The sequence below is a fragment of the Leishmania mexicana genome, chromosome 19, assembly GCF_000234665.1.
Source record: "Leishmania mexicana MHOM/GT/2001/U1103 complete genome, chromosome 19".
Lineage (NCBI taxonomy): Eukaryota > Euglenozoa > Kinetoplastea > Trypanosomatida > Trypanosomatidae > Leishmania > Leishmania mexicana.
In genome coordinates this window covers 445,157-472,190 of record NC_018323.1, presented here as the reverse complement: position 1 = coordinate 472,190, position 27,034 = coordinate 445,157, and the positions used below count along the sequence as shown (strand labels likewise).

Sequence of the window (27,034 nt, the reverse complement as noted above, 5' to 3'; positions counted from 1 at the left end):
ATTGGGCCGCAGCTGCGCAGGACAGATGCGCCTGCGTGCATGGTGAGTGTACGTGCACCCTTCCCGTCCCCTCTCCTTTGGTTCATCATAAGTAGCCGTCATCGCAACTCTCGAGTGCGACAGGACTGTCCCCCTCCGCCGTTGTCGCCGGTCTTGTTGTCACAGAGCTACAACAGGCCGAGCCGTCTTTCCGTGGAGGCATTGTGCCTCGCAGCGGGTGTGTGTGTGTGGGGGGGAGGCGGGTTGGTGGTTGGCTACTGACACTGTGGAGCGAACTGCGCACATCTCTGGCTTGGCGTGACGTTGTTTGTTTCCGTTTGTGGTTTCTGAACAGATGCCGGAGGAAGCCGAGCACAGCACACTTTACGCGCGCTCCGTAAAGCAACAGGGATCCGTGCGAAGACGGCACACATGAAGATACGCATAGGCGCCCAGGGTACACACACACACACACACACTCCTTGTCGGGCACACCCTTGCTTACGTGCACATCTGCGCGGGCGGGTGGCAGCAGGATGAGCTACTGAAAGGGGGGAGGAGGAGGAGGCGGTGAACACCAGCATACAGACACGCAATGCGAGGGCGAGTGGTATGTAGAGGCTTCGTGTCCGCTCTAAGTTGGGTACTCTCCCCTCGACTGGCCCTCGCGCCGCAGCTGCTCCGCCATTACAGCTGCCAGCACTTGCTGCAGCCGCAGCTTCGCCACCTCTAGCTGCGCCACATCCAGCTGGCAAACCGCCTCCTCGACATCTCCGCGAAAACCCCGGTAGGGGCGCGTGCTGGTAACCAAAGTACTGCTCGCAGTCGACTCCACAGCCCCGCGACGCGGTGCCGACGGCATTGACGCCGTCGAGAGAAAGGGGGCGCTGAAGGACGGCAGCACCAGGCGCCACAGCGCTTCTGCGACGCTAATCGAGTTCCACTTGTCTTTGCACGCGCGCATCCTCCTCGTCGCAGCGGCGGCCGCCGTGGAGCCCATGATGCTAGACATGGAGGTAGAGTCATCGTAAAGCCTTCGCACGCACGTGTGCGCGTCTTCGGCGCCGCCTGCGCAGGCGTCCTCGTCGCTCTGCACGCCTCCTCGCTGGTGGTGAATCATGAGGCCCTCGTCGTCGTCTTCAGCCCTGTACATCTCCTCCTCGTCCGGTGCGGTGAAGACCCAGCTCGGCTGCGCACTAGAGTCCAGCGAGATGCCGTTCAAGTCCTCCACTGCCCCGCCACCGAGCAGCGACGCCAAGCACGTGAGCGTGTACTCCTCCGCCGAGACGGACGCCAGTGGCGGCGTCTTGCTCGTCGCCGTGGAGGCGGAGAGGGACTTCCAGTGGTCACTGTTTGTCCCTGTCCCCTCGCTGGGGTTGTACAGAGGGTAGGTCGGGCGACACACTTCCTGGCCCCGCGGTGGATGGCGCGCGATCGAGCTTGCCGACCGCGGCGCCGCGTCACTGGCGAGGACACCGTTTCCATAACCGCGTATTGCCGCCTTGTCACCAACGTCATGGCCATGACGGCTGAAGTACGCCTTGGGCAGCGCCGGCGAGAGCGGATGAAAGTTGCCAAGCGCCGCCACCATCATGGTCTTGACCTTTGACAGGAGTCGCGTGACGGAGAGGGCCACGGCGTAGACAGAGGGAATCTCCTCCCGAGCTTTCGCCTGCGCTGTCTCGGGTGGCTTGCAGCCACTTTCGGCAGCGGGGGACGAAACGCCTAGCGGCTGCGACTCGTTGCTGCTGTAGAGAGCCTGCGAGGTGAAGGGGCCGTACACGGTTTTTGCGCCTCCGTCCAGGCAAATGGCAGCACTGCTGCAGCTGCGGCTCGATTTCACCTTCCAATGCTCGTGCTCCGACTCCACCGTCGCTTGGGCCGCCACCGCCATCGTTTCGTATCCCTCCTTGTCCGTGTACGGGACCTTGTCCGCCGCTCCTGCTGGCAGCGGCGAGGACAGCAGCTCTGTAACCTTTCGTATCTCAGCGCACCGCACCTCACCGCAGCAACGGCAAAAGCGCATCTCGCGACTGCCGACCAGGTGCTCCTCCATGAGCAGCGCTGTCAGGGAGCACGACGCATGGTCTTCCTGCTGCCGGGAGCGTGCCCCGGTGCTCGACAGCTTTCCTATGTCATGGACGCCCGCGTCTCTCCAGAGGGGCGAAGAGATTGCCGACAGCGGAGGGAGAGCAGCGACAGCCGTTTCACATGGAGTGACGGCGAGGGTGCTGCTTTCATTGCTGGTGCTCCCCAGGGACGTGGGGAGCTGCGACCTGCGGGGTGTGGTGACTGTTGTGGGTGCGCGCCAGCAGTGGCTTGGCGAGATGCCGTCACAGACCAAGATCTCGTCATCTCCGAAAGCCTGTGCGCCCGCGCAAGGGTCGGAGGGCTCGGCAGAGACCAGCTCGCCTTCGCTAGCGCTAGCGACACTATCGGGGTGGATGATCTCAGCGGTGACACCCGTTACACGCCGACTCACGCTCGAGGGACGCCGCCGCTGCTGTTGCTGCTGCTCACGCTGTCTTTGACTGGACGAGGCAGCCTGAGACAGGTAGGAGTCTGGTGAGCTGTTCACGCAGGAGTGTCGTTGCTCCGGCCGAGGCGGCGTTGACGTCGCCGGTGAGGACCCCGATGAAGCTGAAGCGGCTGCGGTAGATCCAGTGATGCTACCGCACTGCGGGTGACCGAAATGATGCTGTGTTGTATTTGGAAGTGGGCTCGAATAGGCGTGGGCGGCTGCCTCGCGGTCGCTGAGCGCCGTGATGACGCCGAATCCATTTGACATGGCGTTGGCGGCAGAGGAGGTTCCTTGGAGAGAGTTGTCCAAGCCATCGACGTTGTCCATCGAATAGTGGGGAGCTGCCTCGTACGAGGCAAGCCGACCGCATGCCAGGCACACCCACACCAAAGGGGCGGTGTAGGGGCGCGGGTGCGGCGGACAGAAGCGCGGCTGCGTCTGCAGCTCCATCCGGCAGACTCGAAGGTTGGGCACGAGCAGGGTAAAGAGGGCGATGCTGGCGGGACTGCTGCAGTTCACTTTCGTCGCCTCGTGGGCCCCGCTCGGCTGGCGCCGCAGCAAGAGGTGTTGGGTGTGGTGTGGTGGGCCCTTGCGCAGCAAGACAAGCCGCCTCGCAGACGGAACCACACAGCACGAAACCCCCTCTCCAACGGCAGAAAAGAAAATGAGGAGAGGCGGCGGAGATGCCGAGGCACACGAGAGAAGGTCAAGCGCGAGTTCGACAGGACACGTCCGTCCCCCTCTCTCCAAAAGCAACACCCACACCCACACACGCACACGCGCACAAGATCACACCCACACAAGCAGGGCACAACAACCAGAGAGAGAGAGAGAGACAGCGAGCAGATACGGGGTAGCGGAGTAGCACGAGCAAAGGCGTCTACCTGGGACATGCACTTGGGTTCGGATGATGGTGAGCGCACGTGAACGTGCATGCGCGTGCGCATGTGTATAGAGAGGGCACACGGCAGAAGAACGGAAGAGGAGAGGGCGAGGAAAGAAGATAGGGCGGGGAAGGGAAGTCACTGAAGAGGTGCAGCGTGGCGTCACGTGGATTGGTCAGCGTTGCGCGCCCTGATAGAAAGTTCGAGAGGCAGTGGAAGGGTGGTGGTGGGGGGAGGGAGGGAGGAGCCACCCCCCAAAAAAATCATGTTCGAAGCACACGTGCGCTGGTGGTGGAGAGTCGGGGGTGAGAACACTTGTGAGCAACGCCCACCGCCGAGTCGTTTCCTCACCGGGAGAGAGAGGGTGAGGCGAAAAAACAGCCTCGCAGACCTCGTCTTGTTGCTCTTGGTCTTTGGTACATGTATGCCGTTGCTAGGCATGATGCGCACGCAACAGACTACGGCGATATGTACATGGGGAGTGAGAGAGTGAGGGAGGGAAGGGGGGGGACGGCGCACAAGCGGAGAGAGACAAGGGCCGGAGAGGGCACCTCCGGCGTGAAGAGCGAGACGGCGGCTTCCTCTCGTGATGGACGCCTTCACCTCGCTGACATGTCGCACGGAATTCAAAACACGCCGACGGCGACAACAAAGCGAGAGCAGCAAGGAGCGAATACCGCCTCCGCCCAGACACGCACACGCGCATCTACTTTTCATTTTCCGCGTTTCTTATCGCCGCTTCTGTCGCGCCGCCGCTGGTGCGACGAACTTCGCTTCGATGTCTCGCAGAGCCGCCGCTGTGTCGCCGACCTCCACGACATCGTAGTTGGGGGTGATGACGAGCCCCATCTGCTCAGAGAGCTGCGCACCTGTGGCGGCAGTAAAGCGCTTCAGCAGCGCACGCATGAGGACTTGCTGGGCCGCCGTGGCAACTCCGCCAACGGGCTCTATCTGATCGAGCACCGGCAGCGCTGCCGACTCGTCGTCGTAGCCGTCCTCATCAACGCCGTCTCTGTCCTGTGTGTTCTCGTCCTTGTTCTCCTGCCTGAAGGCTTTAACCGTCGTCGTGGGAGGCGATCGCGAGGATGTCACGTCTGCTCGACCGCCAGCCCTGTGCAGCTTCAGGGAGGGCGATGCTTGTCCTTGCAGCGGCCAGCGACGCGCGACCCACTCTTCTAGTCGCGCTGCTATGACGGTTGGCACACGTGCTGCGGCAGAGCCTAGTGCTGTTGTCGGCGTCACTGACCCGTGCTCATCTGCCGCTGGTGCGGTGGACAACGATGCCCGGTGCGGGTACAGCGCCGGAGCGTCAGCTAGAGCGAACGGGGGCACGTTCAGTAGCGCCACCGCTTCTGTGGCAGTAGTCGTGGCATCAGTGTTGGTGCCTGAGATGATGGGCCGGCTGCCGAACTGTTTCCAGCGCGTGTCCATGAGCTTAACCGCCAAGTTTTTCATTGTCGCGGCCGCCGACACGCGAGCCCCAGCAGCGCCGTCGCCGCTGATGCCGGAGAGTAGCATTGGAGTGAGGGACACCAGCAGCGCCGCTTCGTAGCGGTGCACTGCGACGTCGATCAGCTCCGATGACAGATCATCCGCGGCCTTGCGCGCCAGAAGAGAGCGTAGCAGCGGCAAGTCGCTCGGTGGCGCATTACGCATCTTGTGCTCATGCTCGCGACGCACGGATGATCTGTGTGGAGAAGCAAAAGAGCGACCAGTGGTGTCACGCGTTGTTGTTGCGGGGGCCAGCGCGCGCTGACGCGGCGCGCCACTGCCATTTCCGTTTACATGTCGCTCGTCCGTGCCGATGCTACCGCCGGTGCAGCGCTGGATCACGGCAGGCAACTCGCTGACACCGACCCCCCCTTTCCCAAGAGTTAGGCGAGGAGACGCGGCATTCCCTTCGTCATCGCTGGGGGCGCGACTGGTGTTGCCAACGCTGACGCTGAGCCCACCGGTGCCTCTCACGCTGCTGCGTGGCTTGCTGCTCTCGTCGTAGCTGTCGTCACCGCCGTCGTGGATCACCCCCACGGCGTCGGCGCTGCTGGGCATCGAGAGCGGGTACACGACAAATTGCTGACACTCGAGGAGGAACACCACATCCATCTGCGACAGCCGAGGCGGTGGTGCCGGTACCCCACCGCACGATCCAAAGTTCTGCGAAGCCGCCACGAGCGCCTTCGTGGTGGAGACGGAAGAGAGCTGGGTGCCCTGCTGCGCTGGCGACAACGCGCCGCCGATCGACCCACCTGGGAACGAGACATGAGGCAGCACAGTGTGGCCAGTGCGGCTCGCCTTCGTCCTGGGTGTGCTATTTGGATTGCCCATCTCCAGTGGGGTGTCTCCGAACATGACGCCGGAGCTCTGCTTTACTGCCTCGTGGTCTTGCTGCGGGTGTGTCTCGGGCTTGTCGGTGACCGACGGCGGCAGCAGCAGACGGCTGTAGGCGCTCAGGACAGAGGCAGCGTGGTCGCCGTCACCCATGGCCCCAACTTCCTCGCTGCCTTTGTGGTGCGCGCGTGCAGCGCCACTGGTGTCCTCGTTGCCAGCTGCGGATGTAGATGCAGACGCCGTGTGGAGCTCGCCATAGAGGCGAACAAGCTCATCTTCGAAGGAGCACAGACCGAGGTGCAGTAAGCTCACCTCCTCGCTGAGCAAGATCGGAAGAATGCCAGCGCCAAAAATGTCGCTGCCGCGAGCGTCGGCCTTGGCTCGCCGCTTCAGTTGTCCGCGAGACGATGCCGCGGTGAAGGCGGACACAGAGAGTCGCTGTGCTTCAAGGGCGTTGTGCCACAGCGTCATCTTGCTGCAAGGCGGGTGCCGTTGCAACTCCCACTGCTGGCGCCGGTGAGCCGTCACGGTGCGTGTCAGGTACGGCAGCGCGTTCTCTCTCACCGATTCGTCTGCTCCACCGCTTTTTCCACCTCTGCGCACGACAAGTGCTTGGGACTGCGCAGCGACCTGCTCAAACAGAAGCGCCTTGGCGCGCTCCTGCTGGTGGTGGCGCCGCCAGCTCGCCTGCAGCTGCCGCCGCTCCGCGCCAATGATGGCGTCAATGCGGCGATCGGTCAGCTGCAGCGGTTGCGTGCGGGTCGACACCAGAAGCTCATCCTTGGCGAGACCCTCGTCCACGTCATTGCCATTACTGCGACTCTTTCCATCTGCGGTGCCCGCGGCAGCGGCGCGCGCTTGGGCGGTCGCCACGGAGCCGACTGTGGACGCCAGCTCCGTGCCGGTGGGGTCCAGCAGCGCCACAAAGTTGTCGGTCGCCAGGACCAGGCGTGGCACAGGGAAGAAACGCAGCACCTCGCGCTGGTGACGCGCCATCGACGTCCTAGTACTCGCAGACCACCGCCGATCGGCCGCTTCGCTGCTGTCACAATCACCCATGTTGCCCGCCAAAGTATATGCCTCCCTCATGTCACCATGCCCTCCGCGGTCGAGAAAGACAACTCGTCGGAAGGCGTGCGGGTTCGGCCGGTACGTGGGCGGCACGCAGCCGTACCACTCGAGAAGCTGCAGCATTGCCGGCGTATAGGCGTAGTCGAAGGCGGTCAGCCCGTGCGCGTTCACTCGTAGCATACACCGCAGGAACTCGCGCGGCACGGTCTCGGCGTACCCCGAGGAAGAGTGGTCGCGAGAGCGATGCCGCAACTGCGGGGCTAAATGCGTGCTTCGCTTCTGCTTGTCGTGACCCATATACCCGACACCGCTACGCCGGTGGTCGTCATCGTCGTGGAGGTCATCCTCACTAAAATCGCCGTCGGGCGACGCGGGAGGCTGGTCGATTGGGAAGCGACCCGGCCGCCCGCTCACTGGCTCTGGATCGAGTTCATTGGACACGAACCAGAAATGGCAGTACTCGAGGTAGTACTCCGCCAGCTGGCACTGGTCGTGAAAGACAAGCAGGTGGAGCAGCGTGTCACGATGTGTCCGGGTCTGGTAGCGAAGGCCGAGGGCGAGCTCCTGCCGCGCATCGGCGTTGCTAGGGGCGACGGTGCCAGCTAGGAAGAGGTCAAGCACGGGCACCGAGAGAGCCACTCGCTGATCCAGCAGGAACATGATTGTCTCGAGCGTGGCGCTGGAGGGGCGAGGCGAGCGAAGGAGACGAGTCGAATGTAGAGCCCAATCAAGCTGGAGGTACATGAAGTAGACCGGCTCTGGCTCCATCACCGCCGGCGACGTTGGACTGGACGGTGCCGGCCCGCTAGCCTCCTTGGCCGCCGCCGATGCCTTGGTGGGCAGTGAAGTCTTCGTCCGCCCTTGGCGCTGCACGACCCGTCGCGCTGCAGTCCTCTCCGCATCGGCGATTGGCTTGTGGCTGCCTTTAGCGGAGACGACATCACCAACTTTGCCATCTAGGGTGATGCGACGTTGAGCGGGCGGCCGCGGCGGCTGTGGTAGTGCCGGTGTGTAGCGCGGCTGCACCTCTACGCTTGTGCCGGGCGCGGTGGTCGCCTCGGCGGCGTCCGCGCTGGAGGACGACACGGCCCTCGCGCTGGATTGGGCCATCGGCAGCTTCACTGCGCAGGCAGCCGCGCCGAGGCCCCATGTCACCGCTGTTACGCACCGGCGTTGTTCTTCGCCCGCGGCGAGACGACGGCGTCCGTTCTGCACGCAGCTTTCCATGAAGCGCAGCTCCGCATCCGCCACGGCAGCGGCACTCTCCTCCTCCTCCTTATCCTCGCCCGCCTTGGGCTGTAGCAGCGGCGCGTTTGTGAGTGGCAGTGTGAGGCTTCGCTCATCCGGCGTCTCTACAGTGTCCACACCCAGCGCAGCTGATGTCCGCTTCGCCGCGGACGAGGCACGCGAGGTCGGCGTTTCCGGTGTCGGTGCCGCCAACCAAGTCACGCCATCCGCCGAAGGCGTGGTGGACGCGGCGCTAGCTGAGAAGGGAGTCTTCGTAAGCTGGTGGTCCACGGCTTTCACATTCGTCTCCACCTCTGACGAGTAGACAAAGGCCTGCGCCGACGGTGACATCACGCCGCTGGCGACCCGTGCAGAGCTTGACTTCCTTGACCTCTGAACGGACCCCATGAGTTCCTCGGCTCCGGCGGGCGCTGCCGCGGCGGGGGCCGCGATGTCTGGCGCAGGCGACACGCCCTCTGGCATCCCGCTCTTCACGTCTACGCGGTCGTAGCGCATGGGGGCCATCTGCGCGCGCACCTCAGGGGGTGAAGATGTGTACAGGAACCGCAGCGTTGCGACGCTTCCCGCAGCGACAGCGAGCAGGTCAACATGACACTCTTGCAGTGCCTCACACCAGAGGAGGCGCTGCAGCCGCTCGAGCACGAGCGCCGCTTGCGACGTGGTGCTCACGCCGGCAAAGGACGGGTAGCTGCCGAGAATTGTCGTCGAAACCGCCTCCATTGCACGCGCGCTCACGCCCATAGACGAGTACGTTCCTCCAAAGGTGCCGGTCGACGACAGCGCCTGTTGCTGGCTTTGGATGTTGCTGATGTGCTTGAGCACGATGTCTGGCAGGCGAAGCTGCAATAGGTGCCGCAACATGTCCTTGTCGTCGTAGCGCACGGCGAGCTCGATGGTGTCCCACAACAACGTGCCGGACAGCCCATGCGATGGAGGCTCGCCAACGTCCGTCAGCGCAGCGAAACTATCTTTCTTTGGCACCTCGTGCAGCAGCGACGACGTGGTCTTGATGCGCTGCCCACTCCCGGAGGCTGTCGCGGCGGTAGAGGAGAGCGTTTTCGCATCTGCCAACATGTGCGACGATGGCTTGCTGCTCTTGCTCATGAGCGTTTCAGCTGCGGACATGGCCATGAGCTGCAGGAAGAGGTTCGTGCGGCGCACAATGTGAGACCAGTTCGACATCGCCAATGGCACAGTGCGTTCCTTTGACCGTTTCTTCACCGTGCTCGACGATCTCGACGAGCTGGCAAGAGGCCTCGGCGGGGATAGGGTCGGCTGCGGGTTCTGTGCACGCACACCACTGCGCGACGCCTCCAACTCCCCGGCACTCACCTCCTCGCGGACGGCGGCGCACATGACGAGGTAAATTGGGACTGCCGGCGCCCCCGGAAGCACGACGTGCAGCAGCTCACTCCACGCCTTTGCCGTCGTCCGCACGGCGGTGTCCAGTTGACCCGTGAAGTGCGCGTACATCAGATTCGTCCAGAGCGCGTTCATGCATTTAGGGCCCGTTAGAAAGTCTGATGCGATGTTCACGTTGTCCATCGCGAGCTGCAGCGCTGGCAGGGGGTGGATGTTCGGGTACACACCCCGCAGGAAGGCTCGCCGCGCGGTCTCGTTCGGCATATGCGTGAGCAAGGCACGCACGGTGCCGATCTCATGCGCAGGGTAGTAGACACGGGTGGCGAGCAGCACGCGTACCACGACGTCGGCCAGACTCGTCTTCAGGGAGCATTGGGAGGTGACCGGAATCCCGGAGACGTCGTACACGCCAGCACCGTCCTCACCACCCGCCTCGGTGTCGCTGCCGTCGCCTCGCCGAGGCACACTGCACGTTGTGTGCGAGCAGCGCCACGACTCATCCCCGCCTCGGCGGCGACTGTGAGAGGCTGAGGTCACGGCTGCCCCGCTCTGCACCAGGACGGAGATGAGCGGGGCGTGGGCGATGCGCGCGGCCAAGGAGAGCGCGGTCTCCCCGTCACACGAAGGCTGGAAGAGTACCGAGCGCAGTGCATGCCCGGCCGCCACGGCGGCCGCCTGCGACTGTGGCGCGGACGGAGGTGAGGGCAGACGTAGGGCAGCGTCGCGGAGCATGTGCACCAGCGCCACACACGTGTCCACCAAGGCGCGCGTCTCTGCATTGGCGGTCGGGTCGCCGGTGCACGGAGGCTCCTTCAGCACACTCATCGGCAGCTCCGACATGTCGTCAGCGTCGCGCATTATAATCGACGTAGCATCGCTCTCGGGCTCCTCGCGTGGAGTGCTGCTGGTGCTGCCGTCGCCACCGCCGCCGCTTCCATTTGTCCCGGCGAGCAGGTGAGCGTGCATCTTGCGCAGCAGTCGAGTAGCGATGCTGTCGCCGCTTAGTGGGTGCCGCGCACTTACCGGGATCGCCGCCGCGCCAAAAGCGCGCACGAGTCGGGGAAGCTGTAGCGGTGTGTACTCCACGCAGGTGTAGAGAAGGACGACGCGGTAGCAAAGTCGCAGCGCCGTGATGAGTCGCGTCTTAAGTAGCTCGGGCGAGAAGGATGGCGTGAGCGGCGACGCCTCGGTCTCTCTTCCCGCGACGCTGTCTGTTTCTGACACACATCCGCCTGCCAACACCCCGCGGTTTAGCGTCACCGCGCTTCCTAGATCCACGGCCCGTGGCAAGCGGGTTACCTCCGCCGAGGTGATGGTCAAGAGGGATGCGAAGGAGACCTTTGTGGCGAGCGCCGTTGCCTGCGGTGAGGGGGTACACGGCCCCACTCCGCCACTGCCGCGTGGAATGGCCATCGCGGAACTCGGGTACAGGGTCTGCTGCACCTTTTCGTACTGTGCACACAGGGCGTCCGCTTGCTCAAAGACGGAGTAGCCGTGAGCGACGGCGCCGTCGCCATCCTTGCCCGCAGCGTCGTTGTCTTCATCGCTGCCGCTGCCGTCGTGGGTGTTTCCAGCGGTGCCTGCGGCCCGCCGGCCTCTTCGAGCAAATCCTGCTGCAGCTGCTCTGTTAGGCGCGAGGCGCATGCAGGGCAGACGCCGCCACTGGTGCAGGAGGCGGCGTGGGTAGCGCAGAAGCTGCTCGTTGAAGCACTCGCTCTCAGCGCTTTCCTGCTGTCTGACGAGGTGCCTGCCATCAAGGTGAGTGTCAACACAGCGCAGCGTTGCCGGCGCACACCCAAGCAATGGAGCGCGGAAGCGAAGGAGCAAGTCGACGCACCGTTGCCCAGCCGCCTCGCCAGCAGTCGTCTGGGTTAGCGCCAGCGACGTCGTCGCTGACGCAGACACCCCAGTTAAGGAGAGCAGGGAGAAGGACACTTCCGAGCCAGCGCTGTACGGCCTGCGCTTGCAGTTGGCTGCGTAGCTGTAGTGCGTGATGGGCAGACCAGCGGCGCCGCTGCCGGCCATGGCGAGCAGCCAGGCATCACTGCCGGTGGCGTCGAAGAGCCCGTTCGGCTGAGCACCGTGCCTCAGCAGCAGGTGCACCAGTGCCAACATCTCTGACAGCGAAGGGGCGGTCCTTGTCGCTGCGCTGGAGGAAGATGAGCCGGCGGGGGCGGTGAAGGTGAGAGAGTCTACAAGCGAGTCGCTGCCCGAGGCGCCGCTGCCACCCGTTGTCGCTACCACAATGGTCTCCTGAAGCGCTGTCCGCTGATATGGGTCAAGCCACGCGGGCTCCTTGTAGTCGACAAGAGAAGCAGCAGAGCTGGTCGCCGTCGCGACAGTCGCACCTGCGCCGCCGACAGCAACGCTGTCTTCGACGTGCCTGTCTGAGTACGAAAGACGGGGCGAGGTGCTGGTGTCACATAGCTCCCGGGGGTTCACCTCGGCAACCGCAGGTGTCGCGCCGCTGCCCGTCAGAAGGAGAGTCTTGACAGTGTGCAGGTTGCCGGAGCGCACGGCGAGGCGGTACGGAGTCCAACAGATCCACAGGCCGTCATCCTCCCTGCTCTTGCCGATGCTGCCGTTGCCGCCGCCGTAGTCACCGCGGCCTGCGCACGGAGAAGCTACCCCGACCACGGCGCGCACGGTACGCACGAGGACGTTACGCACCCGCGCAGCCTCTTCTTTCGCCGTTCCCTCCTTGGGGCGGTGGACCGGCGGCGGCGCCGTTGACTGAGCGACGCACGTATACATGCCTTGCGCCGGTGCGTACAAGGGGTTCAGCTTGTAGGTATCCACGAGGAACGTGACAACTTCCGGGAGGCTGAGCGTGGCCGCCAGCTGCAACACTGTGAAGCCCATCGGCGTCGTGAAAAGCGGCTCGTTGCCGATCACGTCGATGGAGCTTCGATCGGGGGTTTCGCTGTCCGTTGCGTCCAAGTCCACAGTGCTGTCACGATTCCATATGGCATGCTGCTCAACCACATCTAACACGCTCTGCACCCTCGAGCGAGTGCGCACTGAAAAGGAGGAGTGCTTGCTGCTGCTGCTGCTGCTCAGCGTGGTCGACGTCGCCGCTGCAGCCGCTGTGACGGCCGCCGTTGTGAGCCTCACGTGCACGGCAAGTGCGTTGCTGTGTACCCTCACGTAGGCTGCCACGATGCTCTTGATCTCTTCGATGGCCCTTGCGCCGCCGTGAGAGCGGCCGTAAAGGCGAATCATGCGCGCCACCTCAAGACTTAGCGTTTTGCGGTTCAGCGTCGCCTCCAAGGCGTGGTGGTAGTGCTCCGCCTCTTGCGCCGCGCTAGACGCGTCAGCGGAGAGCGCAGAGGAGCTCGGCGCACTTGCCGGCAATGATGACTGCGGTTGCACCGTCTTCCCATGTGCGCGGCTGCCAACGTCAGACTTGGGGACGAGCAGCATGCGGCAAAGCCAGCCCATCGGCGTCTCCTCGGGCTCGCTCTGCTGCTGCTGTTTCTGCCTGTGCTCGCTTCCCTTCTCTATGCCCACCGGCAGCTGCGAGTGGGTGAAGTCGATGGTCCTACTACTCAAAGCATGATGAGCGCGCGATACCGCGACGCGCTCGCGGTCGGCAGACGCTTCACTGACCATCCATTGCTGCAGACACAGCCATACGTCGCGGCAGAACAAAACTGCCCGCGTAGGCGCCACCACCGAGCCAGCGTGCTCTTGCAGGTAGCCAATCAAGAGCTCCGCGTGCGCCATTGCCGTACCTCGCTGCAACCCCACCGCGGCACTCTCCGCCGCCACTTCGCTGAGGTACACGCACAACTCAGGGAGCGCGAAGCCGCGCAGCAGGATACGCAGGGCGTCGTTCGGCGAGATGGAGGGGCCGGCGGCGCGCGTGAGGAGAATGCGCACAAAGGAGCCTCGATCCTGCACCATAGCGGGGCTGCGCTGCGACGCGTTTTCGTTTCGCTCACTCGCTGGCACCGGGCCAGTGCTTGCATCCGCAAGAAAGGTTGGACAGACGTCGCCGTCGCACGACTCGCTCCTCAGCAGCGCCATCGAGCGTCGTCCGTCCGCCTGCTGCTCCTTGTACAGCTGCACCGAGTTGCGAAATGCAGCGGTGCATGGAAACAGGCTGGGAGGGGCGGACAACATCATCTGCACCACAGAGTCAAGATGCTTCCTGTGCGCCTGATGCAGGGCCATGCAGGTGCCTTCGATAAGGGGGCCACCAACCTGCGAGGGCGCCGATGCAGCGGCGGCTTCCAGTGCACTGCATAACGACTCTTCAGCATCTGTTACCGCGGTAGGCGACTTGGGACCACCACCACCTCCAAACACCGCCGCGGCGTCTCCCACTTTCCGAGTCTCCACGCTGTCGATAAGCATGCTCACCAGCAGCTCGGCCGTATCGGCTTGGTCATGCTGCACAGCGACGAGCAAGGCTGTCTTGCCCTGCTTGTTCACAGCGTGCAGGGGCACTATAGACGTCGCTGTCAGGTACGCAGGCGATGCAGCTAACGTAGGATGCAGGGCTACCAGCCGCGCCACCTCCTCCTCGCTGAACTGAATCAACATGTACTCCACCGCAAGATTTAGCCCGCGACTCGCAGCCAGGTGCAGCGCGGTGTCGTTGTGCTGATCGATTGCGCACAGATCGAGCACTGCACGGCCGCGGCGGAGTTCGTCCTTGCTGTACTCGAGGATGCGAAGCGCCGCCTCTTCCTGGCCGTTCGCCACCGCCGCGAGGAGCGGCGTGTAGTTGGTGTAGGCGGCCGAGATGTTTAGCTGAGCGTGCCACGAATGCAGAAGAGAGCGAATGATGCGTAGTTGCCCGCGCTCGCAAGCGAGATGCAGCGGTGTGCAGTGCGTGCGCTCGTGAAGTATGTTGACATCCATGAAGGGCTTCCTGTGCGCCTCCACCGCGGAGACGGCCTCCGTTGGCCGCGCCGTTGAGGCAGACGGTGCCGCGGCACCGCGTTCACTGGAGCCAAAGATCAAGTGCTTTGCCGCCAACGATGCGGTTTTGGTGTCAGGTGGAGCGGTTGCGGCCACAACAGGAACTGCCGGTGGCGCATCTGCCCGGCCGCCTCGGTTCTTGCGCGCGCTGATAGTGGCTGTTTTCCTCGGTTGGGAGCCGTTGAGCAGCGTCAGCGCGGCCGCCTCGCTGCCGAACGCGATTGCAAGGTGCAGCGGGGAGCTCCCTTCAAATCCGCTGTCCACGTCGATCCCGCCGCACTCCAGGAGGCGCTGCATGATGGCGGGCATGTTGTTGATGGCGCACCAGCACAGCGCAGTGGCGATGCCGGCGTGATTCAGAAGGACGGGCGACGTGGCGTACACGGCGCCGCCGCCGTTGTGAGACTGCAGCAGAGCCTCTGCAATCGGTGAGCAGCGGTTCGCACAGGCAAGCTCGAGGCTGAGCAGCCTCGTGACACGATCCACGCAAGCCGGGTGCGCGCCCAGCTTCAGGAGGCGAAGAGCGACGGCGACGTTGTTGTGGCGAACAGCGACTAGTAGAGCAGTCTCGCCTGTCGGGCTTTGCAGGTTGAGCGCGTCGACAAGGAGCTCTTGGCCTGCCGACGACGCCCGCCGTGCTTGCGCCTCACTCCCCAGCACATCTTCCTCCCGCCCATGCGACTTTGTCGAGTGCGGCGGATGCGCTAGTTCCGCCGTGTTCTGCGCCTTCCGCGCCGTTGTGTTCGATGCTGACGCCACACAGAGTAGATCGTAGAGGCCGTTGAGCAACACCGTTACACAGGCTGTTTGCTTGCTGAGGCGCGCGTTCAGCGAGCACATGCGTGCCTCATCCGTGTCCACGTCAACGCAGCTGGCTTCTTCCACACCCTCCTCGTCTTGATCTCCGTTGTCGAGCATGACGCCGAGAAGCGCCACGTGCAGCGGGGTGTAGGTGAACCGTGAGGAGGAGTAGATGGCGGAGGCGTCGAGAAGGGCTCGCTGGCTTTCGTTCGACAAGTAAGGCGCTGCTGGTGCCGAGGTTGCGGCCGCAGTGCCACCGCTATTCCTTGCCTGCGCAGCCGGCACCGTGGCGCTGCCGTCGACGCAATCGGCGCTGCTTGGCGACGACGACGACGACTGAGTCGCGAGTGAGCGGAGTTGGTAGTTGCGCAAGAAAACGGTGCTCGCCACCGTGTAACAGCGCTGCAGCGCCGCGCGTGCCTCGCTCTCGATAATAAGTCCAAAGTACGAGAGAAGCTCCTCCACGGGGATGCGCTCCAGAAGAACTTGCACCACCTCCATGTAGCCAAGCGCACACGCTGCGTAGAGGGCGGCGCGGCGCTGCTGAGGCTGCTGCTGCCGCACGGAGGCATCACAGGCGCTCTCCTCGTCGGCGGTGAGGTTGCAAAAGCACGTGAGCGGGTGCGTTGCGATGACGTACGCCATGGTTCGCTGCCGCGACGCGAGTGCCGCGCAGAGCGGCGTGAGGCGAGCATTTTCGGGAATGATGTCGTGCCAATACACGCTGGCTAAGGAGAGCGATGGCGCCTCGCCGACGCTGCTAAGTCCGACTCGCCGGTTTCCGAGACGCCGTCGGCACTGCAGCGTGCGCCGGCTGCGCTTCCCAACGTCGTCCTTGTCGGCTGCGTCGGGCGAGGAGGAGGATGGCAACGGATAGAGCTCGTGAGGAGGGCAGTGGCAACTGTGCCGGTAGATGCGGACAGGAGGGTAAAAGATGTCCGCGGGGTCTCTGCTGTTGAAGACGGAGCTGCTGCCGGCTGTTGTGCCGGTTGCACCGCCTCCAGGAGTGTTCAGAAGACGCTGCACCTGCATCATCGCCACGTGTGTGCGGCGATCGCGCGAGCCGATGAGCAACGGCGACGGATGTGCCGGCGGCGCCGCGCCTCGTAGCTTTGTTGCATCGACACCGTCGACCTCGTCCTTCTCGTCCTCAGCCGCCACGTCGTCGCCGTGGCCGAGGCTGGGGAGTTGCTGCTGTCGCTGATTCTTGTCGCCGCTCTGCTTCGTCGCAGCGAGAAGCGACACGTCTGTGAGCAGCGACAGCATCTCCGTGAATTTGACAGTACTGTCCAGCAGCGCAATAGGCTGAGGTGTCCGGGACGGCGCACCGATCGGCTCGCTGACTCGCCGCTGCTGATGCGACATGTGCGCGGCTTTTCTGGCAGGCACCGTCGCGTCAGCGGACGTGACCCTTACCGCTTGGCGGGGCGGTGGGGGTCCGAGCAGCAGCTCAGCCGCGTCGAAGTTGAAGCGCAGCACTGCATTGGATACAGATAGCGACGAAGACGGCGTCGATGCTAACGGCGGCAGTGCGCTGTATTCGCCCTGCGCGCGCTCACCTCGCCCTTTGCCTGACGTCAGTCCCGTCGGCTGAGCCCCCTGCTGCTGCTGCTGCTGCTGCTGCTTCGCCCACTTGCGTGTTTGATGGTCACACCAGCTTCTCCAGCCACAGTCGTTCAGCGACAGGGTCGCGGCAGGGTAGAGGCGAGACTGCAGCGCCGGTGGCGGGGGTGGAGCTGATGTTGTGGCTGCGGTGGCTTCGGCTACGCTGCCGAGCTGCAGGCCCAGCGTGATCTCCTCGAAGTCGGTGTAGTTGTTGAGCCGCAGGCGCAGTGTGCACGCCGATGGGTCGAACAGCAGCCCCAGCACCAGAGTGGCCGCGACCTCACAGCGGACGCGGGGCAACGAAGGGAAAGGTGTTGCAGGGGGAGAGAGAGAAGTTGCACTACGTCGGCTCTTCCTCGTGCGCTCGCTGGCCTGATTCGACGCGGTCGTCTGCGCCGCTTCCGCTTGCTGCTGCTGCTGCTGCTGCTGAGCCTTCGCTACTGCTCTCGTCACGTCATCTCGGCAGGCTCGGGTGATGAGGGGCACCATCAACATGTTCGTGCTCGTCGTCGCAGCAGTAGCAGCAGCAGCGGAGGCGTTCGTTTCGGCGGCGTGGACTGAATTACCGTTGGCGGCGGGAGCGCGATGGCGTGGGGCATCTTGCGCTGCTGCCGTCCCTGCCGCCTTTTCCGGCGCCGGATGCGACCAGCGCGGGAGTTCCAGCCGCAGGTAAACTGGGGCGACGTTTGCGCAGACATCCGCGGCATCCCCGTCCACGTCGTGGAGCGGGGTCTGCATCGCCGTGATGGCACAGACACTGTTTCGCTGATGCTTCCACACACCCAAGTAGAGAACATCGGTATCGGTGTCGTAGTCGCTCGGTGCTATCGATGCCGCACCGGGCTCCACCACCGCTGCCGCTGCCGTTGCTGGCGAGGTGTGTGCAGTAGCGCAGGTCGACCGCAGGCGTGACGCCGTCACTTTTTCGTGGGCGATCACCGATACCGATACACCCGCCGACCAGGCGCCGCTCCCGCTTCCGCCCCTCTCCTTATCCTGTGCCGCGCCCCCAGCGCCCCATTCGTGGCCTAGATGCGTCACCACATACGGCTGAGAGGGGCTGTGCGTGCACCCGTTCGCCTGAGCGGCGGTGATAGGGTTGCACAGCCCGACTACCACACAATTCTCGCACAGTCGGTGCATGGCGTCCTCGGAGAGAGGGCTACTAGCGCCGTGTGCGAGCGCTTCACTGCCGATGGCGGGTGGCGCTGCACCAAGGTAATCGGCCGCGTACATAGCTACAAGGTACTCCACTGACATCTGGACCTCATAGTAGAAGCTGGGCTTGGCTGGCGGCGGCGGTGCACGATGGACGAAGAGACTAGCCAGGTTCTCAGCTGCGGTGTCAACGCCGCTGCCCCGGGGGTGGTGGTCGTCCGACCCGTCCCCGTCGTCGTCGTGGTCAGAGATGCTCTTGTCCGCCGCCCCCGCCGCGGAGCTACCGTACAGGGTGCGCAGTGCTCGCCGCTGTTTTGCATCTTGCGCGGCTCGACGCACATCCTCTAGCGGCATGGAGAACGAGTAGCGAAACGGCAGGGCTGACATCAGCGAGCCGGTGGCACTGCACCCCTGCCACGGGTTCATGAGCCCGTGAAGGCGAGATCCTCGGGCGGTTTGGCGTTCAACATTGCACTTGCCGGTACTGTCGTTGATGATGTTGAGTGCACTGCTGTTGCTGCTGCTATTGTACTGCATATGCTCCTCTTCCACGAAATTGGCCTGGCTGGTAGTTGCGTGCACGTACCACGAGCTGGCCGTCATGTCGATGGCCGCGTCGGATCGCATGAGGAGCGCCGTGATGGGCCGGCTAGGCAGGGACAACGAGCTCAGGCTCCGGCTGAGGCGGTCACGCAAGTTTTCGTCGGGACGGCAATCGTCTTGCCCAATCCCAATCAGCGTCTTCATCTGCGCGGCGAGAGAGATGAGCTTCCTGCTGGACTGCGGCGCCCCTCCCTCGCTGCCGGGGTCGCGCGCGGTACCCAACGCTGCTGTAATGGCGGTCGTTGGCTGCAGCGGGCCATAGCTCCACGCATCGACGCGCTGCAGCAGCGGCGTCGTGAATGCTGGGCACATCTGACAGCGCAGTGGGCACACCGCGACAGCAGTCAAGGCGTCCAGCTGATGCTGCTGCAGGATGTGCGCAAAGGACGATGGGGCCGTCACGGCAGAGGCGAGCGGCGCTTCTCCGTGGTCTGTGCGAGGGTTCGCGGCAGCTGAGCCTTGCAGGAGCGGGGGTGCCTTGGTGTGCAGCCAGGCCGAATTATTGGCGCTGCTCCCGAGCCCTTGCGTGGTGCTTGCGACCGCGGAGGAGGTGCCGTCGCCGCTGTTCGGCCGTGCCTTGACTTTGCCTAGCAGCGTCTCCCACTGTGAATCTTGTCGCTGCCGCTCATACTGCAGCATGGCATTACGCACTGCCAGGAAGAGTTGTAAGCGGTGAAGAGTGCCGTTGAGAAACACCGGCGGCGGCACGGGAGCTGCTCGGGGGATGGATGCCATCGGCAATGCACTTAATGCCGAGACACCCGCGGAGCCGGTGATGTCGTCGTCGTCCGCGTCGCTGGCGTCTTCGGCCTTCTTTTGCAGTCCGCCGCTGCGCGTGAATGACGGGATGGCTGCCGTCGTTGTCCTGCCGGAGTGGGTGGGGGGCTGAGAGCGGTGACGCTCACCGCGCAGTGCATCGTCGTGGATGGAGGCTGACGACGCGGTACTACCGAGGAAACAGGCCAAGGTAGCGAGCAGCTTCTCACCCTCTGCGCTCACGTCGAGTAGCTGGGCTTTGCGCAGCGCTGCGAGGGCCGACTCGTCAGCCTCGTAGTCGGCGCCGCCGGCGATGGTGCTCACGCCCGTTGCACCCATGGAGTTCTCTTCCAAGGAGAGAGGCAACTTGTACGTGGGCTCCTGACTGCGGGCCGCAAGCACCTGCTCTGCTACGCTGAGGAACGTCTGTACGCGCTCCACTAGCGCTTGCTGGTATACGTGGCACCCGCGCGACGACATCACCGCCGTCGGTGCTGCGGCCGTGTTCCATGGGGCGCCCATGAAGAGCAACACGTGCAGCGCGCTCACATGCCAGCTCTGCTGCTCCACTAGCCGGGTCAGCACGTCGAGCTGGCCGCCAAGGAGGCCCGCGAAGAAGCACGTGTGGCAGTCCACCGGGTGAGAAAGGACGCTGCCGTAGGAGACGCTTGAAGAGAGAAGCAGCTGTGCCACGGCGTCGACGCGGCCTTCGGCCACAGCACGCAGCAGCACGGGGCCCAGGTCTGGGAGAGCGCGCGACGTGCGTAGCGAGGCATGTGCCTCACAGGCGTAGACAAGGCGGCAGGTGGTCGTCACCACATACTCCCGCGGGACGATGCTGAGAAGCTGCGAGATGGCGAGCGGATCCATGACACGCTGAACGTACCACTCGACAAAGGCGCTGATGGAGTGCGAGCTCTGATGATGTGCGGCGTCGACGGGGGGCTGTGGGGCGGCCTGTGGCGACGGCGACGCGGCGGACGTCACGTACATCTCGGATGTGAACGGAGCTGGCTCCCGCAGCGCCAGAACACGGGCGGAAAAGGAGAGAATGAGCTCGTTACGCAGACGGGACGTCACCCCTGACACAGGACGCGGCAGGCGCAGCTGGCGGCGCAGGTGACGCACCCGCCACTCCATTCCGACAAGCCGCCGCGAAAACTGCGACGTCGGCCCGTTCATTGCCGGCCTGCTTGCTCCATCTCCGCGCGCGCCGCCGCCGGTGAGCGTGAGCGCACCATGCGAGTCCGCGCTGCTCCCTGCACCTATGCCGGTCTTCCCCACGTTGGTGCGCATCATGGACCCCGCCTTTGTGCTACCGCCCTGCACATCGTCCGTGCCCTGCCACTGTTGCTGGCTCAGCAGCGACGTAGCCTGACCTTCGACAAGAATTGAGTTGCTTAGCCCCTCCACCTCCTCGAGCTTCAGCAGCACGTAGTACACCTTCTCCAAACGGCTTTGCAGTTTCTCCTTCTCCTGTGTGTAGTGCTGAAGCGGCACACCGCGCTTGTAAAAGCGCAGGTGGTAGTGGAACGGAGAAAACTTATGCTGCTCCGGCAGCAGCAGCTGCTGAAGCTGTGTTTCCGCCGTGGGATGGACGGTGTCCTTCGCTGCTGTCGATGTCGACACGGCCGTTGCGTGCTGGTAGATGTCCTCCTCGAGAGCGTCGTAGTAGGCGTGCAGAAGGCGGTTTCGGTCGCGGCAGAGTACGGCGTGCCGCTGAAGCAAACGGGCGGCCGCCTCGAGCATCTCCAGTACCCTGTAGAGGGCCTGCTGACGGGACACCCCTGTAACGCCGCCAGACTTCGCTCGACCATGGATGGTGCGAGAGCCACGGCAGTTCCCCCGTTGCACTGCGTCCGCCGCCTCAGCTGGCGAAGGAATCGATTTCACGACGGCGCGGAGCCACGCGTCGAACGCCGCGGCGGTGCACGTGCACGGGTTCAGCTTTTCCGGCAGTGCTAGGGATGCGCCGGCTTGCTCGCTGCCTTTCAGTTCCATTAACAGCTCCGGCGGCACCAGAGGCTGCTCTCGGCGCATGGCCAAGGAGTGCAGGTCACTCTCTGACAGCGCCGCCGACGCATCGGCTTCCCGCTCGTGCATGAGGTAAGTGATCGCCTCAGCCTGCAAAGCCGCGTTGAGTGGTCGCTGCGGGGTGCACCGCACTGTGCCAGGCTCTTGCGACGCCATCGTGGGCGCCGTCTCTAGCTTGACAGCTGTCTCCATGGAGGCGTACATCTTGCTCGCGCCGCCAGAGAATGGGTTTCAGCGGACAGTTGATTGAAGGAAACGGAGGAAGGGGAGGGGGTCAACGGCTATGATGGCGTTGGTGGTGGGCGATGAGTTTACGTCGGGTGGTGGTGGTGAGTTAGTGTACATCCATACATGCGAGAACAGCCGCAGAGAGCGACAGTGCCACAGGCGTGCACGCAGAGAGAGGGAGGGAGTGAGGGGGATGGTGCGTGCGTGCGTGCGTGTGTCTGTGTGTGGGGGGGGGTGAAGGCGGGGGAAGGGGGACGGGGGAGGAGAGAGCACCCCATAACCAAGTGGAGAAAAATGACTCGCGAGGCGTCAGAGAAAGAACGAAGAGGGATATAGAGAGTGCACGCAGATAAAAGGATAAACCTTTGATGCAAACGCCTGCTCCACAACAGCCTTCGCTGTCGCCGCCGAAGCAGCAGCAGCAGCAGCGGCAAAGGTCGTCGTGGGATGACGGTGGCGGTGGTGCGGTAACCAACCAGCAATCAAGGGTAACCAGCTCGGGCGGAGGGAAAGATGGAGAGAGATCCGGAGAAGGGGTGGGGTGGGGCTTTCAGCGCCAGCCACCCTCCTGCTAGTGACTTGTCCCGGAGAGGGCGCGTGTTTGGGTTTGGGGGCGGGTGCTGCTGTGTCCGCTGAGGCGCAGCGGTTGCGCGGCATACGGCAGTGAGGCCGAGCCGATCGGTAGGAGCAAGTTTCACGCATGAGCCAAGCACACTCGCCCTTGGGGCGTGCTTACGGACAGGAGATGATTGACGTCGCGCTGCAGGACTTCCGCTCCTGACGAAGAGGAGGAGTTCACAAAGCAGAGAGGGACAGAGAGAGACACGTGAGGGAAGGGCATGTTTTTTTTTATGGCAGCAACAGCGGCACCACTGACGTGGCAGCGGCACAGCGCCGGGCCCGTGCGTAGCCACTGACGTGGCTGTCTCATCTCCCTCCCCCCAACCTATGGGTGCCATGAGTAAGAGGAGGAGGGAGGAGGGTGGTGGTGGTGGCGGCTGAGGGGCGGCACTTCATCGCCCCTCCTCCACCCCCTACTTCACGTTTCTGGTTTGTGTCCTTCGCTTGTGTGCGATCCAACTACATACACGGGCAGGTGCGCTGACAAGAAACAGGAAATCACCGACATGGCAGACACGCATGCGAATAGTGAAGGGTGGGGATATGCAGGGTTGGGGAGGAGGGGGACGGCGGCGGCGGCAGGGAGAGGCAACAAGGGTGGTCCTGCGTCGTGGATGTGACGAAGACGCGCATAGATGTCCTGTCTGCGGCCGCCGTGGGCGTGGACTCGGTGCACGCGCCATCCATCGTCTCTCTCTCTCTCTCCGCCTTTTCGCCCGCGCGCGTTGCATCCTCTCAAAACGCACCCACCCACCGACACCACACACACACACACACACACACTGTGCCGCATGCGCATCCGTTAGCGCGCAACATGCATACGAAAACTCCGCCGCCCTGCGCGCACCGTAACGAAGGAGTGGGGGTGGCGGTCAAGGGCGAATAAATCAACAACAACGCCGCACACGTGCACGCGCAGTGCCGCGAGCAGGGGTGAGTCGGAGGCCGATGGCGTCGAGCACATGGGACAGGAGGAGACGGCAATGACCTCCCCATCACAAGGACGGCAACGAAAGACATGACCAACTGCATCCTCTTGCATCGCTCACAACGGCAACAGTGCCGGGAGGGAGGGGGAAAGGGGGGCGTTAGCGGCGCACCTTCCCACAACCCCCACCCTTCCGCTTTTCGTCGTCGTCGTCCCCCTCGCAGAGAGCGTCTGCATGGCCTCTTCTCGTGCCTCCTACTGCGGGATCCTCTCTGTCATCTCTTTCACCGAGTTCGTGAGCCCCACGACCTGCTCGCGCCACTGCGCCACATGCTGCGCCAACGCCTTCACCTCCTCAAGGCTCAGCACACGCGACTCCACCCACGTAATGTGCACCTCCTTCTTCAAGCCGTCCATGCGGCCCTTGATGATGCCGTGAGCGAGCGCCTCGAGCAACAGCGGCTCCGCCCCGCTATCCGGGACACCGCACCGCTGCGCCACCGCGTGAAAGGCAAAGGTGCGCTCGCTCAAAGGGGTGTAGAAGATGAGATGCAGTAGCGCCATGAGCCGCACCTTGCGGTGCAGCGTCGCCGACGCGCTCACGAGCTGGGGTTCCTGTGAAATCTGCTGCTGGTGCTCGCGGAAGAAGGCCTCGAAGTTGGCCACATCGCCTTCATTGCACAGCCGCATCATCTCCAGCGCCCAGCGCTGCGGGCACGACTCCCGCTGCAGCCGGGACACAAATTGGTCGAAGTTGAGCAGCTTGCCGAAGTTAAAGATTTTGTCGGAGAGGAGACCGGCGATCACCGTCTTGTACGCCAGCGCGGTGACGTCCTCGTCGCGCATGGGGAGGTCCGCCTTCTCCAGAAAAATAATGATGTCGAACGCGTTTTTGTAGTAGCTCGTATGCTGGCGTCGAATCTCGTAGTCACGACCGCGTGCCATGCCGTAGAGCGCGACCAGCACCGGCTCCACCTCGTGCATCTTGAGGCCGTGCAGGTACATCTCAGTCTGCTCCAGTAACTTGCGTGCCGTGTGCGGCGGCGACCCAGGCACCGCCGCCAGCGCCGCGCTCTCCTCGGCGCTCGTGCTCTCGAGTAGCAGGAGGGCACGGATGCACAAGGCAGCGTAGTGTCCCTGCTCCGAGCTGCTATGGATGAGGGAGGCGCACGCGCCCTCGACAAGCTCCAGCGCTTTCTGCGTCGTGCTGTGCGGGGCGAAGCAGACGGAGCGGACAATCATGACGTACGCGATAGGCGAGATGTCAGCCCGTACGGCTACAATGACGTCCGCGTACAGCTCGTACGCGTCCTCCAGAACCATTGGGTCACGGATCAGCTGCAGCAGTTCACTTGACACCTCATGCCAGAAGCGTTGCTCAAAGTAGTCGAGCGCGCGCGACACCGTGGCAGCGGCGTTGGCATTGTTCTGCTCTTCCAGCTTGCTGCGGAGGTTGACCAGGTAGACCTGTGCGCGGGCCTCTGGAGTCGACATGATTTTCGTGTGTCTGCAGCTTGATGCGTATCGTGACAGGAGAGACACCACGGAAAGGTGAAAAGAGTTACGTGGGAGAGGGAGTGTGTCTGTGCAAGCTCGAGGAGCCGTTGCTCGGGGGAGGGGGGGGAGGCTGAGGGGTTTGTCTCTGCTGGCGCGCCAGCTTGGATGGAAAGATAAAGATAAAAAAAGAGCTGTGCAGGCGATGCTTGGTGAGGCGAGGCGAGGATGTGCGTGGGTGGTCGAGTGGTGATGGAGAGTTATACGAACGGAAGACGGCAAAGTGGAAGCGCGACCGAAGGCTGAGCTGTGCGGCGGCGACCGATCTTGTTCTGTATGTGTTGCTTACACTTGTGCTGAGCGAGGTGCGGGCAGCGGGGGGGGGGAGAGCAAGCAGGCAGGCAGGCAGGCACGCGAGGAGGAGGATGGCGTGGGATAGAGGCAATGGAGTGCACCCTAGTGGGAGCGAACGGGGAGAGCACCAGCGCATTCCGTGCCCCTCTCCTTTTACGGCCAGAGGCGGCCTGCCCACGTATGCAGTCCCCCGTCAGGCACATGCATGCGCTCGTGTGCGCGGGTGTCGCGCTGTCCTTTGTGCGTGTTCCTGCACAAGGAATCAGCCAGGCCTACCAAGACAGGAAGACAGGTCCTTACATGCGTGACAGGCGGCTAGCCCACCCACCCGCCACAACAGAAGAGAAAGGATCATGGAAGTGATTCGGTGCAGCTCGTGTTGCGGGAGGCACGCCTGCAGACGGACGCGCCGGCACCGCTGGGCATCCCCCACCCCCTCTGTCTCGCACCGGTGCTTCGCTTTCACGGACACGTCGAAACACACGAGCGCACCCATTCTATCGTTTTCAACAACAACGAGGACGCGCCGCATACACGCGTACAGAGAGATCAACACGACCGCGCCTTCATCACAACACTCGAAAGGCGTAACAAATGACACACGCGCGCGCACACACACACACACACGCGACATCCACGGCATCTGCTGAACACGCCAGGAGACAACACGCCCACCCCCTTACGGACATGCGCCTATCCAATCCTCGTGCAAGTGCCTTGACGCGGGCGTGGCAGTCGTCGTGCGTCTCGCCCTCTCTCCCCCTCTTCCTCCGCGCTGTATGTAAAAGGAGAGCCGAAAAAGGGGCGTGGGGTAAGGGATGGAATGCGGATGGGAAGTGGTGGTGGTGGTGGATGTGCAGAGCACTGCACGCACTAGGGATCCTTCTTCTTCCGCTTTGCCATCTCGTCTTCGGCGGATGCCACTCTCGCGTAGGGTGACAACTCCTTCTGGATGACCTCGATGAACATCCACATGAGGATTACCTGCGGCACACACCGCACCGCCTCGACAAAGGCCCCGGCGTACCAGCCACGGATGCCCTCCTTGGCGTAGATCTGTCGCAGGCAGTCGCCGACGCCGCGGTAAACTGTCTTGTCGGTGCCTTGGCCAGACATGCCGATGCGCCGCTTCGCTACGTCCAGTGGGAACGCTACGAGGATGGAGGCGATCGCCGCGGCGGAGCCGCCGACCATCGTTGACAGCACGTTGCGCGCCGCGTAATTGTCCTTGAAGAGGGTCGGGCTCGGGCTGTCCAGCACGGTGTACTTGATCGTCTCGTACGTGGCGAAGCTGACTAGGATGTCTGGCACGCGCTGCATGAGCGAGGCCCCGAGGCCGCGGTAGAAGTTGCGCAGCGAGCGCGTCTCCCGATAAACGAGCCCGCACGTATTCGCAATGCCGGTAAACTTTTTCTCGCCAGACATGAGGCGGAGGCGGACAACTTCGCCCGGGTAGACGGCCGCGCCAGCGATCGTGGCCGAGATACCTCCAGCGCCGCACTTCATGACGAACTTCTCCAGCTCGAACCCGCGCGACGTCGCGGCGCCGGACGCGCTGTCCTTGTCGCTGCTACCGCCCGTCTGGTGGCCAGACAGCGCCGCAACCGCATGACGACGATCGAGCCAATCTTGGAAGAAGAACTTGAGCTGGGTGTAGAGCAGAAATTGAATTCCGCTGTATGGCACTCGAATCACCATCGAGGTGAGGTTGCCGCGCCAGAAGCTTTTCAGGCCTTCCTGCGCATAGATGTGGCGCACCAGTTGAGCGATGCTGTAGCGCTTGTGCTGCCCGAGTTGCTGCAGCACGACGATGCGTTGAAATGGACTGAGGAGCGACTTGGCGAGTGCCCCGCCAAAGCCACCAGCGACTACATCGACCCACGCGGCATGCTTTTTCTCACTGCTGGACATCGGCAGAGCGCCGCGCGATAACCAAGTGCGCGGTAGGGTGGAGGGGGAGAGGCGGCAGCGCTGAACAGCGCGATATACACATGCAAACGTGCAATCAACAAGGGCAACCAGGCCCGTTAGCTACAACAGGAGTACCCAAATGACGAAGAAGAGAGGGGTTTGGGGAGGTGGGGAGTGGGGAGGGCAAGGACTAGTCACGACAGACGACGTCACCGGCGA

At 63.6% G+C, this 27,034-nt stretch overlaps 4 protein-coding genes across 4 annotated transcripts; all 4 read right to left on the bottom strand.

The window, feature by feature from the left end:
- Positions 1-613: 613 nt before the first annotated feature.
- Positions 614-2,950, bottom strand: LMXM_19_1140 (hypothetical protein, unknown function; the record flags this gene model as incomplete). Its single annotated transcript, XM_003874241.1, has 1 exon — positions 614-2,950. One exon carries the CDS (start codon positions 2,948-2,950, stop codon positions 614-616), a length of 2,337 nt encoding a protein of 778 aa, XP_003874290.1.
- Positions 2,951-4,113: 1,163 nt separating this feature from the next.
- On the bottom strand, positions 4,114-21,483 carry LMXM_19_1130 (conserved hypothetical protein; the record flags this gene model as incomplete). Its single annotated transcript, XM_003874240.1, has 1 exon — positions 4,114-21,483. One exon carries the CDS (start codon positions 21,481-21,483, stop codon positions 4,114-4,116), a length of 17,370 nt encoding a protein of 5,789 aa, XP_003874289.1.
- Positions 21,484-23,311: 1,828 nt separating this feature from the next.
- On the bottom strand, positions 23,312-24,550 carry LMXM_19_1120 (proteasome regulatory non-ATP-ase subunit,putative; the record flags this gene model as incomplete). The annotated part of the gene is made up of 1 exon (XM_003874239.1): positions 23,312-24,550. One exon carries the CDS (start codon positions 24,548-24,550, stop codon positions 23,312-23,314), a length of 1,239 nt encoding a protein of 412 aa, XP_003874288.1.
- Positions 24,551-25,777: 1,227 nt separating this feature from the next.
- LMXM_19_1110 (putative mitochondrial carrier protein) lies at positions 25,778-26,815 on the bottom strand (the record flags this gene model as incomplete). Its single annotated transcript, XM_003874238.1, has 1 exon — positions 25,778-26,815. One exon carries the CDS (start codon positions 26,813-26,815, stop codon positions 25,778-25,780), a length of 1,038 nt encoding a protein of 345 aa, XP_003874287.1.
- Positions 26,816-27,034: the final 219 nt, after the last annotated feature.